At 38.2% G+C, this 20,163-nt stretch overlaps 1 protein-coding gene across 1 annotated transcript in view; it reads left to right on the top strand.

Moving 5' to 3' along the window:
• CERKL (ceramide kinase like) overlaps positions 1 to 20,163 on the top strand; it is a 140,645-nt gene that overhangs the window by 94,064 nt on the left and 26,418 nt on the right. Inside the window, exon 3 of the mRNA XM_036858112.1 lies at positions 13,100 to 13,231. Within this exon, the coding sequence (XP_036714007.1) occupies positions 13,100 to 13,231 (132 nt within the window). The remainder of the gene's footprint in view (positions 1 to 13,099; positions 13,232 to 20,163) is intronic.

Below are 20,163 nucleotides of genomic sequence, written 5' to 3'. Positions count from 1 at the left end.
CAGAAATTTTACAAATAACAAAATATCATTATCCTACAAAATGAATGAACTATAGTTATTTATTATCATCTAATACCTGGTCCACACTGAAATTTCCCCCCTGTTTTCCAGAATGTCTTTTATAGCTGATTTGTAGCCATCAGTGTCCAGTCAATTAAATGCATTTAAACTACAACACTACAACATGCCCTTCCTCATCTTTTATATTCTCTCGGACATTGATTTATGGAAGAGACTGGATTATTTGTCCTGTAGACATTTTAGTGTTCATAAGAAACATTTAGCCCATTTAAATATAGATTATTGGTCCTTACTCCCAGAAATTTTGATCCAGTGGATCTGGTATGGGCCTTTCTAATGAGCTGCTGCGTGATACTGGGGTGTCATTGTGGAGACCACAGACTTTGAGCAGTACTGCTATGCCCCTATCTGATTGCTTCCTGGGGGCATCATTTAGCTTGTTCTTCTATTCTCTGTATTTACTATAAACTGGATTTTCAGTCTAAAGACTTAATTAGATTTATGTTATAAATTTTGGGCAAGGATACTTCATAAGTGGTATGTGTACTTCATTTTTTATCATCTCAGGTGGTACATAATGAATGTCTGACTTCCCTACTGTTAATGAGGCCAAGATGACTTCCCCAAGGCTAAGACTGATCCCTGAATCAAGGAGGTGAAAAAGCTTGATCCCTCCGTTGTAATGTCTCTATTTGAAACTAGCAGATAATTTGTTGGGTGGTACTCAGGGACCAAGGGAATGTCTAGTCCTCAGTAAATATTTCATCTAATGGTTTTAACATGCATTGATTATCCTTGCCTGAACTGATTATTTAACTAGGGGTAGATCATGGAGATTTTCTAATTCAACCATTCTTCCTAAATGAGTGCTATTCTTTTTTTAAAAAATGATGTTTCTTCTGTAACTGGTACTGTTTGGTTAGCTAGAAGTATAGTGCATATTAGAAAGGCAGGATAAATGCCTAAGTAGTTGTTCAAAGTAAAGTGAAGTTTCTGACTGGAGTGAGTGGAAGGATAAAGTTGTCATTTAGTGAGAAGGGGAAGATGGTGGGTAGACAGACCAGGTTTAGTGGGGAAAAGCAGAATTTCAGTTTTGAATATGCTAAATTTGAGATGTCTATTAAACATTTGTATTGATCAAAGTTCAGTTGATATAAAACATAAAATACTCTAGCTATTTTAAATAGAAAGCTGTTTTATACTGATAATATTATTAAAGTGCTGGAGGAGAAGGTTCTAGGGCATCGAATGTGCTGGCGGCCTACAACTGTTGCTGATTGCTTTTTTCCCCCTCACCCCACATATATGGCCTCATGAGACATTTTCTCTGACCAGTGGCCTAAGGGAACTAAATGGGGCCTAGTTCAGAGACAGCTCTGCCTGGTATAATAGAAGTGAGTTCCTGAAGCATTACAGCCCTGCTCAAGGTGTTCCTAAAAGATAGTAGGGAAGGGAGATCCTTCTGGTAGTCAGAACTTCAAACAGTTGATACTAGTTGTTAAGGAGTGATGGCCACAGGGATTGACGTATCTCAATGCGTGAACAGTGGTGAAGAGCTTGGCCAAATAGTTGGAAGCCAAAATTTGGAGGGTTGGTGGCAAAGATGTATAAAGCAAAAGTATATGGATGACTTTCACAGAATAAGAACAGAATGTGAGATTTGTGTTTTATGTAAATGCTCACCAAAGAAAATTTATTCTCTAGAAATAACCAGGAAATAACCAGGTATGTAAGATGCTCCATTCTATAGATGTTTGTCTGCATCTTTTCAGAGCAAACCCAGGGCTTGCACAATGAACATATAAACAAAGTGGCCTTAAAGCAGGAAGGAGAAAAATACAGGGATTTAGCAATAAGCACGTCTGCTCACCAAGGCTGATTTGACTACCACCATTGCTGAGTACTCTGCCTGCAAGCAGATCAGCCTTGAGCCCTGGATACACCCCATATCCCAGGGCAACCAGTCCACCACTTGGTGGCAGGTTGATACATTGAATCCTGTCCTTTGTGAAAGGTCAGTGGCTTGGCCTCATTGCTATGAATGCTTACTTCTGGTATGGATTTGCATTTCTTGTCCACCATGTTTCTGCCAACACTACCATTGGTGGCCCTACTAAATGCTGTGTTCAGTGAATTTGCATCCTGTACAATACTGCTTTTGATCAAGGGACTCATTCACATCAAAAATAGTGAAACAGTTGGCTGACAAGTATGGGATTCACTAGTCTTACCATTTTTCCTATTTTATAATATTGTCTTCCACCTGGGAGACTAAATCTTGTGATATTAAAGTAGTTTTTAGTTCCATAAACAGAATACATGGGTCTATGGACTAATGATGAGTTAAGGTAGAAGTGTCATTTCTTATCTCCACCTTTTGTGACCCACTCATAATATTTTTGCTTCCGGCCTCTACAACTTTGAACTCTGCTGATTTAGAGCTTTTAGTTTAAAAGAATACTTTCATACGGCAACATGACAGTGGTTCAATTGAATTGGACATTGAAAACTACTTGGCCACATTATTGAACCATATCATTGAACCAGCAAATGAAAAAATAATAATGAAGTTGCTCTGCTGGCAAAGGTAATCAGTTCTGATTATCAGTGGGAAATAGTGTTGCTACTACTACTCAATAGGAGGATGATATCTAGAACCCAGCAGGCAACCTGGGCTGCCTCTTAGGAGCAGGATGAAATGAATGAACACATTGTCTAGGAAAATAAAAATGGCCAAACTGACTCCAGAAGACATAGATAATGTTCAAGACCAGCTATCACCAAAGAAGCAGAAATCTTTTTGGTACTCCTAAAAAAAAGCACCAACTCTGATATTTTCACAGGGATATGCACCATACCTTTAAGGAACAGGAAAACTTCAATACTATTTGAATTATTCTGGAGCATAGGAAAATATGGAAAACTCCCAGATTTTATTTCTAGAGCTTGCATGAAATTAATACCAACATCTGACAATGAAGTCCAAAGAAGGAAAAGTATAGATTGATTTTACTTATGAGTGTCAAACAACCCTTAATAAAATAAGAATAGATGGCTGTGTTATCAACATGATAAATATATATCTCATTTTAAAGCCTATAATAGGAGAAACATGTGAGGGAGTCCCATTAAATTTTGGAACTGACAACAGTATCCTTCATCAGCCCTGTTGGTCACATTCTTCTGGTGAAACCCACCAATGCAAGTAGACTAGAGAAGAACATGAATTTGTGTGACAGTTGGAAAGAGGAAAGTGAAATTACTATTATTTGAAGATGAAATAACTATTAGACTGGAAAATCCAAGAGAATAAAGGGAAAATCTATGATGAACAATGAGAAAATTAAGTGCTAGGTGTAGAAATCAATGGTTTTGATATATGGCGTCAAGAGTCAGTTGGGAGATGGAGTTAGAAACATATTGACAGTAGCAGCAAAAAAAGGTGAAAAACCTAGACTTATTCAGCATTTATCTGAAAAATGTTTACCATGGTACTTAGGGACACAGGAGACTTAAAATGGAAAAGCATACCATGTTTCTGTAAAGAAAGACTGAATCTCATAAAAGTGTTACAGCCCTTAAGATAATATATATTTAATGTAATCCGAATAAAATACCAGGAGAATTTTTTCACACTAGACAAACTGATTTTAAAGATCATGTGTGAAAATAGACATGGAAATTCTTAAAAGTAGTAAGGAACTCTATCAGCTACTAAGTCATGTTATGAAACTATAACATTTAAAACATTATGATACTGGCATATGAATAAATCAATAGATCTCAGACTAGACACTTAAGAAGAGATTCAAACACATCCAGAAATTTAGTGTATCTAAAGGTGGCATTTGAAATCTGTAGGAGAAAGACTGATTATGCCATGAATTATGTTGGGACAGATAGATAGCTACCTGGAAAAAAGTAAAGTCAACTCCCAATTTTGTATCATCTATCAAAATAAATTTCAGATAGTATTAAATAAAATATGAAATTGAGACCATAAAATTATTAGAAAAATACAGGGGATTTTTTTTTTTGTCACAAAGGGAGCTTTTAAATATGATGCGAAACCCAGAAACCATAAAAGAAGTGATAAATTCAACCATAGGCACATAAAAATGAAAACGTTTGACATAGAGAAAACAGCATAAATAAAATTAAAAGCACTAAATGACACACTGGGAAAAATATTTGTAACTCACACAACAAGTAAAAGGTTGATACCGTATGGAGCACTGCTACAATTAATGTGACAAACACAGTACAAAGAAAGAATTGGCTAATGATATAAACTCACAGTTCATGGAAAAATAAAAGTAGCTCTTAAACATTTGCAAAGTTTCTCAGCTTCTCTCATAATAAGAGAAATGTAAATTGAAATTAGAGTGATATGTGGTTTTTCACCCCTCAGATTGTCAAAGATCAAAAAAATTTGAAAATTTACAAGGTTTACAAGGGTGTAAGAAAACACCCTTATAAATTGGTAGTAAAAATAATAGGTAAACTGACTACTGACTATGTGCCGTGCACTTTTCTAAATACTTTACACTTATTTAATCATCACAATTTGTGAGAGGCACTCTTATTATCCCCATATTACAGATGAGGAAACTGAAGAACAGAGAAGTTAAACAATAACCCAAAGTCACACAGTTGGCAAATGGAAGAGCTAAGATTTAAGATCAATTACTTTTACTCTAGCATTTACTTTTTTTTAGTCACAACTAAATTTCTATGGCAAGTAATTTGGCAATATACACTCTCAAGGGTACATACCCTTTGACACAGTGTTTCTACTTCTAGAAGTTTGTCCTGCAGTTTTATGTAAATAGATGCAAAATGACATTCATTGCAGCAGTGTTTGCAGTAAAGGAAGATTGGAAACAACCTAAATACCCATCCCCAGGGAACTAGTTAATTAAATTGAGGTTCATCCAAAGAAAACTAGGCAGCTTTAAATAAAGTAAGATAGCACTCTATGTAGTGATATGGAATTATCTCCAAAATATTGTAAAAGGAAAAGCAAGGCACAGAATAGTGGGTTAGGATGCTACCATCTATGTAAAAAGTCACAGAACGTATACCTACATTTTTGTATATGCAGAGAACAGATTCTTGACATGATGCCAATGGTTGTCCCTCAGGAAGGGAACTAGATACCAGGGAATGAGCTGAATAATGAGATTTTTGAATTCTGTACAATGTGTGTATTTTAATTTGTACAGAAAATAATTGTGTATATGGTTCTCAAATATAGAGACATTTGCATTGTGGTCACTTGGGGAAGAGTGTAACCAAGTGCCATAGACAGACGTGGGTTCAGACTCCAACACTGGATGGTTACCAGAGGGGAAAGGGGCTTTGGAACAACTGTAGTTCCGGGCAACTTTGCTTCTTCCCTAACTTGGATATTGACCAGAGGGAAGACAGAATCCATAGAGCTCTCTGTGCTTGGGGTAAGACTCATCACCACCCCACTCTCCAATCCCAACTGCTGCACACAAGTTTTATCTCTTACACACACTGTGTTGCTGCCTGAGGCCTTTCATCACCTAGACTCTCTTCCCTCTAAGGCCCTCTCTTTGTACCGCCTAACCTGACACCATCCCCTACTCTCCTCAACTCCAGGCACCATTTTATTTTTGCCCTGTGGAACGAATGATTCATCATTAGCAAAATCTATATTGTCAACCACTTGTCCAAATATCCCCCTTTTGCTTTAGTAGAGAGACACAGCTCTTCCAGGAGCTTATAGCGTCCCCTGCAGTCCTCTTGAGTGGTAGCTGTTTTCTCTGCCATGCCTTTCATACAACTGGTGCTGGAGATGCTATTGACATCTTGAAGTCTTCCTTGCATCTCACTGATATTTGGGGACCATTTTCTCAGCGTACTCTCTTAAAAATCCTCAGCATCAAAGCTCAGTCCGTCAGACACCACCTGCTAGCATTACCCGCAGTCCTGTACAGCCTACTGCGTCCTTCTGCCGGTCCTTGAAGACTTTAGCTACTGCCTCACTGTCACTCCCTCCAATACTACTGCTGTCATAATTCTATGTGTTTTTTTGTACATTTCTCTCAGTTTTTACCTCTTCTCCTTCAGAGATCTTGACCTGTATTTCACTTTCTCCATTTTCTCCCATAATCATATTTCTAGTACAGTAGTTCTCAAAGTGTGGCCCCCTGGACCAACATCATCAGCGTCACCTGGGAACTAGTTATAAATATAAATTCTCAGACCCCACCTGAGACTACTGAGTTCAGAACTCTGGGGCTGGGACCCAGAAATCTCTGTTTTAAGAAGCTCCTTTTTGTGATTCTGTTGAATGTGGAAGTTCATCACATCTTGTTATTGTCATTAGCAATAACTCTCTGTCTCAAATTTAATCATCCTACCCTCCATGTGGCTACTGCCTTCTGTCTTCCTAGTTCACCAGATCAATTCTCCCAACCCTTAAAATCCTTCAGCCCCGCTGAGACCACAATTTACTGTTTTTGCCACTTTTCACTAGTCCTTAGCCCTCTTATGTCCTTACTTTCCCCTTTTTCAGCCACACATGTGACAACTCTTTGTTTTCTTTCATATACCACATCAAAATAGGAAACAAATCTTGTCCATTCTCCCTTCAAAATATATCTAAATATGTTCAAAATACATTCGAAAGTTGCTAAGAAAGTAAATCTTAAAAGTTCTCATCACAAGAAAAAAATTTTTTTGTAACTCTGTGGTGACAGATGGTAACTAGAATTATTGTGGTGATTATTTCCCAATGGATACGAATGTTGAATCATTGTATTGTACACCCAAAACTAGTATAATGTGTATGTCAATTATACTTCAATGAGGAGGTATATCTAGAATCTGACTTTTCTTATAATGTCCACTTCAACCACTGTGTCTAAGCACACAGTGTTAGAATATTGCTAGTGTTCTTTACTTTGTGAGTCCTTACTCTGTGTCTACTTTCCATATGGCAGCTGAAGTGATCCTTTTAACACCTAAGGCTACGTTGCTGTAAACACTACTCAAAATTCTCCATGCTTCTTCTCTCACTCAGAACCCAAGCTAAAATCCTTGTAAATGCCTACAAAGCTCTGGGTGATCTGACCTTCCCTGGCCAGCAAGTCATTTCTTCTACCTTTGCCCTCCTTCTCTCCCACAACTGAGCTTCACTTTTTTTTTTTTTAACATCTTTATTGGAGTATAATCGCTTTGTATACACCATAAACTATATGGTGTGCTAGTTTCTGCTTTATAACAAAGTGAATCAGCTATACATATATCTCCATATCTCTTGCGTCTCCCTCCCTCCCACCCTCCCTATCCCACCCCTCTAGGTGGTCACAAAGCACCAAACTGATCTCCCTGTGCTATGCGGCTGCTTCCCACTAGCTGTCTGTTTTACATTTGGTAGTGTATATATGTCCATGCCACTCTCTCACTTTGTCCCAGCTTACCCTTCCCCCTCCCCGTGTCCTCAAGTCCATTCTCTAGTAGGTCTGCGTCTTTATTCCTGTCCTGCCCCTAGGTTCTTCATGACTTTTTTTTTTTTTTTTTTTTTTTTTAGATTTCATATATATGTGTTAACATACGGTATTTGTTTTTCTCTTTCTGACTTATTTCACTCTGTATGACAGACTCTAGGTCCATCCACCTCACTACAAATAACTCAATTTCGTTTCTTTTTATGGCTGAGTAATGTTCCATTGTATATATGTGCCACATCTTCTTTATCCATTCCTCTGTTGATGGACACTTAGGTTTCTTCCATGTCCTGGCTATTGTAAATAGAGCTGCAATGAACATTGTGGTACATGACTCTTTTTGAATTATGGTTTTCTCAGGGTATATGCCCAGTAGTGGGATTGCTGGGTCGTATGGTAGTTCTATTTTTAGTTTTTTAAGGAACCTCCATACTGTTCTCCATAGTGGCTGTATCAATTTACATTCCCACCAACAGTGCAAGAGGGTTCCCTTTTCTCCACACCCTCTCCAGCATTTATTGTTTGTAGATTTTTTGATGATGGCCATTCTGACTGGTGTGAGATGATATCTCATTGTAGTTTTGATTTTCATTTCTCTAATGATTAATGATGTTGAGCATTCTTTCATGTGTTTGTTGGCAATCTGTATATCTTCTTTGGAGAAATATCTATTTAGGTGTTCTGCCCATTTTTGGATTGGGTCGTTTGTTTTTTTTTGATATTGAGCTGCATGAGCTGCTTGTAAATTTTGGAGATTAATCCTTTGTCAGTTGCTTCATTTGCAAATACTTTCTCCCATTCTGAGGGTTGTCTTTTGTCTTGTTTATGGTTTCCTTTGCTGTGCAAAAGCTTTTAAGTTTCATTAGATCCTGAGCTTCACTTTTATCCTTAGAACTTTTTAACACTTAGCATGCTCTGAATTCTCTTGTTTATTTCTATCTCCTACCATTGGAATGGAAGCTTCATGAGGACAGAGGCTTTTCTTGTTCACTGATAGAACCTCAGCTTCTAGAGCCCTGCCTGGCAAATAACAGGCATGTAGTTATTTGTGAATAAATGAATGGATGTTATTGTTATCTAGATGACCCAAAGCTAACACTGCCCTTTTATTCACTCATCAAGTATTTGATCATCTATTATGTGCCCTGCACTAAGGAAATAGAATGTGGAGAAAAACCCAGAGAGTTTCCAGTCTAATATGGAAGAATAATTAATAAATAGATATAAAATAACAGCAGTGTAAGAATCAAGATTGGGAAGTGTATGGACTTGTGAGAACAAATGATAAGGGGGAAATGACCTAGCTGAAGTCACAAAGCCAAGGAAGCCATGGTAGGCTTTCCCTAGAAACAATGACTGAAGTAAGATCAAGACAAAGAGAAGAAGGGGTTAATTGGGCAAAGTGGCTATGGTGGCAGCTGGTGTAGGTGGGCAGCTAGTGGGGAGAGCAGGTGCAAGGACCCTGTGGTGGAGGGAACATAGGAGTTCAAGAAACTGAATGGCATAGGAGGAGGCTTGAGGAGGGAGCATGGAAGGAGAGAGGGATGGAGATTTGTTATGTCTCTTTATTCCACTTAATTAAGAACGTTTAAAAAATCCTACTTTATTCGGTAGAGATCTCCATCCTGATCTCTAAATTGATTTCAAATTGCTACCTAATTCATGTATACTTAGACGCTATCTTCATAGTCATCATATTAGATGCATCTAAAAGAAAAAGAGAAATGAGGAAATGAATACATGCTCTGGTAAAGAAAAAAAAAATTGGCTTTGTTGACTTGTATTTAAAAACCCCTTGATTGACCAGAATGTCTAAGGAATGGGACTTTCTGATTAATTTAGTTTTCATTGCTGTTTTTGTTAACTGAGGCTTAAAAATAAAATTATTTTACTTAAATCCTTTTAGAAAGTCTTTAAAAATAATTTTAGGAGGGCTTCCCTGGTGGTGCAGTGGTTGAGAATCTGCCTGCCAATGCAGGGGACACGGGTTCGAGCCCTGGTCTGGGAAGATCCCACATGCCGTGGAGCAACTGGGCCTGTGAGCCACAACTGCTGAGCCTGCGCGTCTGGAGCCTGTGCTCCGCAACAAGAGAGGCCGCGACAGTGAGAGGCCCGCGCACTGCGATGAAGAGTGGCCCCCGCTTGCCACAACTAGAGAAAACCCTCGCACAGAAACGAAGACCCAACACAGCCATAAATAAAATAAATAAATAAATTTAAAAAAAATAATAATAATAATAATAATTTTAGCCCCTTTCCTGCCATTTTAAGAAGATTGTGTCACAAAGATTGGGTGGGACGTATAGCGTGCACTTTTATACATATGTTTAAGGTCTACAAGCCTTCGACTGCAATGTGCTTATCCACACAAACCCCAAATGACTGTTTCTCATTTCCACAAACATCTGTTCCTCCACAGTCATGATACAGGAAAAGGGGGAAATAAAAGTTGGTTTGTATGACAGCATTTGTGGACTGCAATTTGGTGGCTAGACACCTTCCTTACTGGGTCTGTCCCTGCTGGAGAAATGAGGGTATTCCAACAAATTTACCAGGGAAGGGAAACTTAAACGGATCTTTTGTCTGGACTCTGGGGTTTAGAACAAGTTTCTGGTCCTTTTCGTGTTTTAATAAAAGTGAGTCCTAGATTAATCTGCTTCGTCCATCCTGGTTAAAGGACACTAATACTGTCCTTCGTGGCAGTTTTGTTTTGTTTTGACCTGATCCAGAGTCACATACTGCATTTAGTTGTTACTCTTTAGTCTCCTTTAATCTGGAATAGTTCCTCAGCTTTTCTTTGTCTTTCATGGCCTTGACATTTTTGAAAAGTTTAAGGCAGGTATTTTGAGAATGCCCCTCAACTTGGGTTTGTCTGAGTGTTTCATCTTGTTAGGTCCACATTATGTATGCACTTGGGGCAGGAATCCCACAGAAGTTGTGGGTCCTTAGTGCTGTGTATCTTGTACATGAGGCACATGTGTCAGTTTGTATCACTCAGAGTGTTGTTAACTTTGATCACTTGACTGAGGACGTGTCTGCCTGACTTCCCTACTGTAAATATTCCTTTTTACTTTCTGTAAATAGAGTAATAGGGAAGGACAGAGTTTAAGAATAAGGAAATATTTTGTTCCCCAACTGACTGTCACCGATGGTTTTAGCATCCATTGCTGATTCTTGCCTAAATCCATCATTATTATGATGGTTGAAAATAGTGATTTTCTAACTCTGTAATTTTCCCGTATTTATTAATTGTTACTCTAAGATGACGTTTTTCCTTTTCCTCCTTTATTTCTATGTGTATTTAGTGTCGGTTTGACTCCCGGAGCTGGGTTTTTTAAAAAGTCACTCTAGTATGTATGATATGTTACTGTCCTTATTCCATTTTGTGTTGTCCCAGGTTTGGCCAGTGGGAGTCCTGAGACACTGAATCCTTTATCAGAGTTTTCTGTATAAATGATATAAAAAATAGATAATAGAGGTACAGAGAGTAACATAGGAGCAAGAAGCCAGAGAGGTGAATTCTGCTGGTGCTCAGGAAGTGATCAGTGAGGAAGTGGTATTTGAGGTGAGCTTTGAAAAAGTGGTCAGATTTTTACAGGATTGGAGATGAGGCAGAGTGGAAACAGTGAACTGTCTGAACAGAGGAAGACCTAGCAGCTGGTATTCGGCAAGTGATACAGTGGGTCTGGGTCGTGAAGGGGAAGTGGAAATGGAACAGAAAACCCTCTGCACTGAGTTTGCTTCGAGCATCTTCTGTGCTGGTCTCACTGCTTGGTGTTTCCTCCCTGACCCTACCCCTGCTGTTTCACTAAGGGGAAGATGAAGTGTGAGGCAGGAGGGAATTGCAAGTAGTGAAAACAGCCAGAGCCCAAAGCCGTGCTCACATGCTCCCTTCTCTGGGAAGCCTTTTCCGGATCCCTAATAAGAATTAACCATCCTCCCCACATCCACTCCCAGGGCACTTTGTGCCTTCATGTTAACAAATCTGTTCTGTCTTGTACTGGTTCTATTTGTGGATACGTCTTCCCCCTGTAAAGCATGAATACATGTTAATCACTTTCTACCTCTTCCCAGTACTCAGTGCAAATTCTCAATAAGTATTTCTTGAATATGTGTGAGAGGGAGGAGAGAGGATAGGTTGGAGTTGGTTGGGGGAGGCTCTGCATGTCATTTTCAGGGGTTGGGCTTGCGCCACAGGCAGTGATGAGCCCCGGTGCTTTGGACCAGTGCAGGGCCGCTGGGAGCTGTGATGTCTGAGGATATGGTGGAAGGGGGGGCTGCAAGGTACCCGTGAGTGGTCCTGGGGAACGCCGAGCCAGAGTGAGACAGCCAGGAAGGGCAGAGACGTGGAAGGAAATAGTTATCACCTCACGAATCTGGGCACTCATTTGAATGTTGGAATTGAAAGAAAAAAAGGGAATTGAGTATGGCTTTGAGGTTTCAAGACTGGGTGATTAGGAGACTGGCAGAAGTCTCTCACCAAAATGGGATCCCAGGGCCAAGTACAGAAGAGGTAAGGAGTTCAGCATCGTCCTGTCTGGTCCTCAACCAAGACACTCCCTGAATTCAAACAATATGTGTTGTTGAAAAATGTTTATTATTTCAAATATGGTAAGAAATAAGATATTGTCTCTACTTGAGGCACAAAAACTGACGTGGGTGTAATGGACATTTTTCTTTTGGCTTTAGTAACGGTTTCATTAAAAACGGATGCTAGTAACTGCTTTTCTAACCTTGAAGCATGGCCCTGTGAGAAGAGCTTACCATGAAAGAAATAGTCGTCAGCTTTCTTCTGGCTCCTCTGTCCCCTCCTGCCCCTTCCTAACAATGGAAAATTTGCTTTGCACCTGCTCCAACTGGGCTCTAAGTGATAAGCATCTTGCAAGCCCAGAAAATTGTAGTATCAAATCTCAGCCCCAACTGTGAGGCAGCACTATATTCCTGAATCCCCGTTGAGAGGCGTTGCTTTCCCAATTCCCCAGGGAAGAGTTCTTTCTCCCTTGGCCCCTTTTCAGGCTTGAACTCCGACCTAAGCCCTCTTTTTAGCTTCCAGCGTGCATTGCTCTGGGTGCTGGCCCTGACCTGGCCTTGCATCCTCCACTCCACTCTGGGCTCATCAGCAGGTCAGCCCTGGGTAGCCCTGGGGTTACTGGAATGCCCAATTCCAATAATGAGCATATTTATCCAAGGAGAGGAACCGGACTTTTTAATCTGTTATAGTCCATTGCTTTCTTCCCCAGAAACAAATGCTAAAGGAACATTGGATATATTATCGGTGATTTGGTAAATATACTTAATCATTGCCTAATAGTCATGAAGTCGCTTTCATTCACACCTTCCTTCATAAATTAAATGCTTTGTTATAACTCATGACTTCCTTTAAGAGGGATATTCTTATTTCACTGCTAGGAACTGTGAAATGGTTTAAAATAATGCCATATTCAGGAAAACTCTTGGAAGAATTTCAAATAAAAATAGCAAATACTAATTAAATAGGTGTATAACATTCTAACTGGCCTTAGTGTATGGTTTTAAAGGGAAAGAAAAAATAAATGCTGACAGAGACTATAATTTTTGTCTTTATATTTTCCTCTTAGGTTTTTCAGACAGACCGAAGTCATTAAAAATAGTCCTTAACCCCCAAAGCCACAAAAAAGAAGCTACTCAGGTCTATTATGAGAAGGTTGAACCATTGTTGAAGATTGCGGGAATAAAGACGGATGTAACAGGTTAAGTATTTTCAGAATATAATTTCACCTCTAAAAAAATCATACTTGAGGAAGCAAAATAACCTTGAGTTTGTTCTTGAGTCAAATTTAGGAAGCTACTTGTAATATCTAAAGCTTGTTTATGTGCTTCGATAACTTACTGCAGCCAGCTCCAGGATTATAATTCAATTATTTTGTTTTCTTTTAATTGTGTTATTTTTATTAGAATATCAGTATTTTCTCTTTAAACCTTTTTTCAGACTTTAAAAATTATTAGGTATCATTTTTAAGGGGGCTGCACACGTTTTGATACCTTCATTGAGATGTTGGCTATTTAAACATTATCTCTGCAGTTCAGCAGCAATTGATTTTTGTTCACTTAAATGTTTGATGTCTTTCCATGGAATCCTTCATTAGGTAGTTTTTGTTCTGACTCTGACCCCTGCTGGTTAGGTCAAAACTAAGCACTTAACTGCTGATTTTAGATGAATTTAGAGAAGCCAGAAGCTTAAATTCATTGTCTAAAATAAGAAGGGTGCTTAGGTTTGTGCCCAGGAAGACAGAAATTTGCTAATGCTAAAGTTCATATAAAGAAGATTAGTAAAATTCTTTTCAGCTTTTAAAATTTGGTGACCAGATTCCTTTGTTTCCTTGAGACTCTTATTTTTCCCACGGGGGTGGGGTGAGGAGGGTTGATGTTATAGTGAATCACACCCTCAGTTCTTCTGGTTTTATTTCTGTGTAGCTTCATTAACACACAGTGTAAATTTGTAGTAAATTTTAATTGATGAAGAATATTACATAATAAGCCTACTCAGGATACAAGGCCCGAATGTACTTGGACTCTCCTAGTCCCAATTATAAGTTCCTAGGGAAGGGATTCAGAGTGACCTGGCTTTGCTCAGCTGTCACCAGGGGAGATGGGTCTCACAATGTAAATAAGGTTTATAAACCTACATCTCATGACTTGATGGATAGGGTAGAAGGAAATTCCTCTAAAAAAAAGCAGCAACAATAATCTTTGTGAGAAGGTCATCCACCCCAAAAGGCATCTACTACAATGAAGTTTGGGGAGACTCTACCATGAAAAACTCAAGAGGAGTTTCTGAATTAAAATAAAATTGTAGTGAAGGAGTTAATCTTTCATCTTTGTGGCTTTTGTCTTACTTGGAGGTGATTTATAAGAAAAAGAAACGATTCAGATCTATTTTTGCTTTCCCTGAAGATTTTCAAGGATTAGAAGAAGGGAAAGTTTGAAATTCATATTAGGATGAGCCAATTAAAAGCTGAATAAACTTATTGGTGAACCCAATAACATTTAATTGTTGTTTCATTGATTTAGTATCCAAAACAGTTTTACATGGATATTACTACATATCATTCAGTTCAAGAAACTCTTGTTGAATGCTTTGTGTTCAACACTATGCACAATGCAAGATGGATAAGTTCTACTACCTGCTCTTGAGTGACCGTTAATTTATTCGGGGTTAAAATAGATATTTAAAGTAGATATAATTGGGATATACATAAAGGAATTATGGTGTCTCAGGGGTCTTATTTATTTTGATCAGAAGACCCAAGAAAAGAATTTGAACTGGACAGTTTTAGAAAGTCAGAGAAGGCAAATAATGGTTTACTGTTATAGTAAATATACATATTTACTATATATATATAGCAGAAAAGAAAAGTGAGAGAAGGCAGGCACGCTAGCAGCACATACAAGTGGGTGTGGCTGTGTGCGCTGTACCCATAGTGTTTTGGTAGTTCTTTCATAACGTTGGCTTTATCTTAAATATGGTCCTTTGCATCATCATAAAATGGTGCCAATGAATTCAATTCTTCTTTATTCAAATCTAGTGAGATGGGGAGAGGTGTGTATATGCAAGAGATTCAACATGTTTTAATCCTGAACAAGGATTAAAATTTTTTTCCTATCAGTTTGACTATCCTAATGTAGTACATATACCCCAGCTGGAGCACTTACTCTCTTAAGCATCAAGACCCTTCCCATGGGATGAGGGTGGGACCCCCTTCTCCTAAAGGCTGAGGACACCTGAACTGAAGTTGGGAAGGCTCCCAACAAAGTGCACAGGAGGAAGTCTGAGTCCAGATTAAGGATGAATCTTTATGCTACGCTCAGGAGTTTACTCATCGTGCATTGATTTGGAGGTGGTGTACATTTTTTATCATAGTGTTGCAATCTAGTTTAGCAAAGATGATTATGTCATCAGAATAAATATTGGAAGAGAAGAGGGAGAGACTGCAGGAAAGGAAACCAGCCTATGAGGCCTGAACTAAGGTAGAGGAAATGATAGGAATGTGCTTTCCTTCTTAAAACAAGTATATTGGAGAGAAGAATGTTATGTTCTAGGACTTTTTTCCCCCTGAATTTTAGATATTTTTGCTTATTATATTTAGTTTAAGATAAAATTAGAATATTACATAAATGCAAATATAGAATTTATATATTTGTGCAGCATGGCTAATTATTAGCTGCCTAACACTCCTCCTACAGGCAAAATTATGAAATTGCATCTTTTGCTTATAAAACCATTTTGATATGTATATTGGCTAAATATTTATATTAAAAATGTCTTCTGTTTTATGTGAAGGACTGAATAAACATGTGTGTATCTGAAAAGTTTTAGAATCTTCCTGCTTATCTCACAGTATAGTTTTATAGTTTGAATAAGGTAGTATATTTAAAACTACCTTGTGTACTATAAAGTACTATAGAAACATGGTCATAATGCAGTTGATTTCAGTTTCATAAATTATGTAACAGTAAGATTCAACTGAAACTTTGAAAAAGTATTTTCTATGAAAGAGTAAAGCAGAAAGAGTACATATTTTCTGCATGTCCAGTATGACCATTGTTTTAACATATCTTCTGTGCACTGCCGAGTCCAAATGGAATATGAATTATGTAATAAATTCTGTATGATGATGAATTCATTAAGAAAGTGCTGTATAAATGAGGCATGATGTAAAAACTATAGCTAGATGAATACATTATAAAGAATTTTTCTATACATTCTTAAAAAAATGAATAGCAAAACCCCCCACAAAAGAATCTGGTTAAAAAGTGCACAGATAATCTGAGTAGACATTTTTCCAAATAAGATATGCCTATAGCCAACTGGTACATAAAAAGGTGCTCAGCATTACTAATCATCAGGGAAATGCAAATCAAATCACAATGAGGTATCACCTCACACCTGTCAGAATGGGTATTTTCAAAAAGGCCAGAAATAACAAGTGTCGGTGAGGATGTGGAGAAAAGGGAACCCTTGTGCATTGTTGGTGGGAATGTAAATTGGTGCAGCCACTATGGAGGCCCCTCAAAAAATTAAAAATAGAGCTACCATATGATCCAGCAATTCCACACTTCTGGGTATTTATCCAGAGGAAACAAAAACACTAACTCAAAACAGATATCTGTGCCCCATATTGATTGCAGCATTATTTACAACAGTCAAGACATGGAATCAACCTAAGTGTCCATCAGTTGATGAATGGATACAGAAGATGTGGTGTGTGTGTGTGTGTGTGTGTGTGTGTATACATACATATATATATATATATTTGCATGCCATACCACAGAATACTCTTCAACCATAAAAAGGAAGGAAATCCTGCCATTTGGGACAACATAAATGGACCTTGAGGACATTATGCTATGTGAAATGAGTCAGAGAAAGACGAATGTCATATGATCTCACTTATATGTGGAATATTTTTTAAAAATTCCCCCAAAGAAACCAGAACATGTAGATACAGAGAACAGATTTCCAGAGGTTGGGGGGGCAGGGTGTCAGAAGAACTGGAAGAACCTAAAAAAAAGAGAGTTATTTATTCCTAATAACTTGGTATGTGAATCAAATGGCATATGATACCATTTCTTTCTCTTCCTCTCAGAGCAGACTTTCGGAATTACACTATTAAAGGTGTGAGAGGAATTTTGGACATCATAGATTCATACGATAATTCGTAGAACGATAAAGTGAAAAAGTCAAGGCAGCAGAGAAATTAAACTGGAAACAACTTTGGAGGCCATCTAGTTCATTTTTCCTCGTACAGTGGAGTGTAGTCACGTGGCACTCTTGGTGGAAGAACACCCAGCCTCGGCCTGGGCGCCCTGTGATGGAGTCAGTGTGTGCCGTTACTGGACGATACTGATGGATATTCTCAACTGGAATTCAGGGTCATATTAGAAAAGAGCACCTCCTTTGTGCTAACTTACAAAAAGGTGGTCTTTCTTCTGGGCTGATGTAGCCCAAGGTCACCTCGCATGCTGAGTAGGAGTACTGGCTGGATTGCAAACCTACCTGACCCTTTGCCAAATGCCTTTGTGCAAGGCATAAACTGCAAGGGGAACTTGTGAGCTGACGTTTGCCACCTTGTGACTTTCAGTGTTGATGTTATCTTTAGTAGTGATACAAAATAAATGAAATATGTTTTCCATGAGCTTTGAGGTATTTGAAAACAGATTTCATGTCTGCCTGTGATCTCTCTTGTTCAAGACAGGCAATTCCACCTCCTTCAGTCAATCTTGGTAGTAACAAAGCTGCTAGACCTTATCATGCTGATTATCATTATCGTGGTCAGAGACACTTCTCTGAATGTAGCCTTGATCTCTGCCAGCTCAGGGCCCGTGGGAGTGCCTAGTCACCAGATAATTTTACCTCCTTTCTGACCCTGGGCAGAGTTTTCAGAAGAGTGGGGTTTATTTTCACTTTTTTTCCTCCTTCTAGAACCATGTGTTTAACTTTTGACACTTCTACCAAGTCTTCTCTTTGAATTCTTTCTCTTTGGCTCTTTATGTCTCTACTTGAAGCCCTCCCTTCCATGGAGATGCCTCTAATTGTTCCTGATCTCACAGAGCAGAAAGCTAGGTAATCTGATAAAACTGTTACAAAAGATGCTAGTACGCGGAGGCATTACTCACTTCCAGTTTTACCTACATTTTAATAAAAGTCTGGATCGTAAATGTTCCACGAATCAGATCCAGCTAGAGAGGGAGAGAATTATGGGTGAAAAGTTCTTTTTATTATCCCTAGGATAATTATGTATATATATGACCAATCCCATTTCTAATAATAGGATCTCAGTTAGGGAGTTGGAGCTTTATCCCTGGGGACGATGAATAGTCATCAGTGGTGTTTATGTAGGGAAGAGATGTGGTTAAACATGTGCTTGAGAAGTGTCATTCTGGCTAGAGTGGGGTAAATGTTAGAGGGAGACTGGAGGAGAGGCTGATGTAGTTTGCATATTAAAGATGGTGGTGACTAGGTCTAGGGCATTGGCCTGAGGAATGTTGGATGCAGTCGCATAAACTAAAAGACAGAAACCACTGGCTTTGGGCATGGAGGGGTTTTGGCGAGTAAAAGAAAGGGATACTCTAGAAAGAAGACATTTTCTTATCTTGGGTAATGGGGAGTGGATGATGGAACACAAAAAAGAACAGTGTAACTGAAAGGCAGTATATTTGAAGGTGGAAATGATGGATTCTATTTTGAACTTACGAAGTTTGAAGTACCTAAGGGACAGGAAAGAAAATGACATCTCAGTACCTTATCCCATTATAGAATTTTATCACCAGACCAAGAAATGTTGCCTTATGTTCAAATCAGAACTCATCTGATTTGACTTCAGCCTGTCTCCTCAACATTCAGTATCAACCTCAAGACATTTCCTCAGAAAGACAATATTGGAGGAAGGTAGTAATATTTAAACTGAAGGTTGGGGTGCATGGGGGATCCCAGCAGTGAGAACTGTGTGTTCAAAGAGTTGTAAGCGATGAAAACTCCAAATTTCCTATGTTAGAGGGGTGTCAGTCTCATTGGCAAAGGAAAGTAGTTAAAAGAAGAGGCTAGTAACTTTCTTTTGAAACTGCAGCTGCCCAGTAGCCCACTGTTGATGTCTATGTGAAGTGGAGTGATCTGAATCTGGTTCTTTCTGCTTCCAGAGCCCATAATACACTGTCTAAACACATATTTTGATTTCTTCTACTCCTTCCAAGTAGTAGTTCAGATTACTCTCTATCTTTCTCCTATATTATTTTTCTTTATAATCACTTAATACTACTTTATATTGTACATTCATTGAAAAAAATTAGTGCATATCCTCTGTCTCCAGAATGTAACCTCCCTGAGGCCAAGGACTTGATAAACTTTGTTCATTGTCCTAGTATATTGTGGTCAGGTTTCAGTCATCTTTTCCGTCTGTTTTTCTGGATCAGTCACCTTATTTAACTTTTACAATGTCACTTAAAAAAATTACTGTTCTTGGATAATTTGCATCAGTGTATAGTCACATTTCACCTGCAACATGAAAGGAAGAAATAGACTATTGTTTCAAAATTTCTCCTAAGTAAAAATAGCATTCAGCTACAAGATAATTTTAAGGCTAATTTTGTTTTGGATTCGAAAAGCTTTACGAAAGTAAGCTTTGGAATAAAAGCGAGACTTGATAAACTGATTCTCAGCATAAATATTTCTTCCTAATATCCTTAATTATTTTTAATGTGTGTTTGTAAGACATTTTATTATTTTTGCTTTTTAAGGTTGCAACTACTTGCTGAAGTTATAGATGAATGATCAGCACGCAATCATTTATGATAACCTAAATTTATTAATATTAATATTTTATATTTCATTTTCTTGTAGCTTTCTTCTGAATAGAATTTAATAGAGAGAGGTTTTATTTATGTGAATGTTAACAGCATTTGAATAAGCTGTGGGAGAATTACAATGTAATGCTGCTGGATACAGAATGATTCTTTTAGACACCAAGACTGATAATTTTTAACAATATCTAAAAACATTGTAGGGAAAGCTTGAACCATGCTGGCACCAGGGACAGACAGGCATGAAAGATTAATGTAATCTTGCATATAATGATGCACATTCTTACACAAAAACATCCATCTGCAGTGTCATGTCAGTCAGCAG

This window comes from Balaenoptera musculus, chromosome 7 (genome assembly GCF_009873245.2).
Source record: "Balaenoptera musculus isolate JJ_BM4_2016_0621 chromosome 7, mBalMus1.pri.v3, whole genome shotgun sequence".
In the NCBI taxonomy this organism is placed as follows: Eukaryota; Metazoa; Chordata; class Mammalia; order Artiodactyla; family Balaenopteridae; genus Balaenoptera; species Balaenoptera musculus.
The sequence above is the reverse complement of the archived record's forward strand: the minus strand, read 5'-3'. Positions and strand labels throughout refer to the sequence as shown.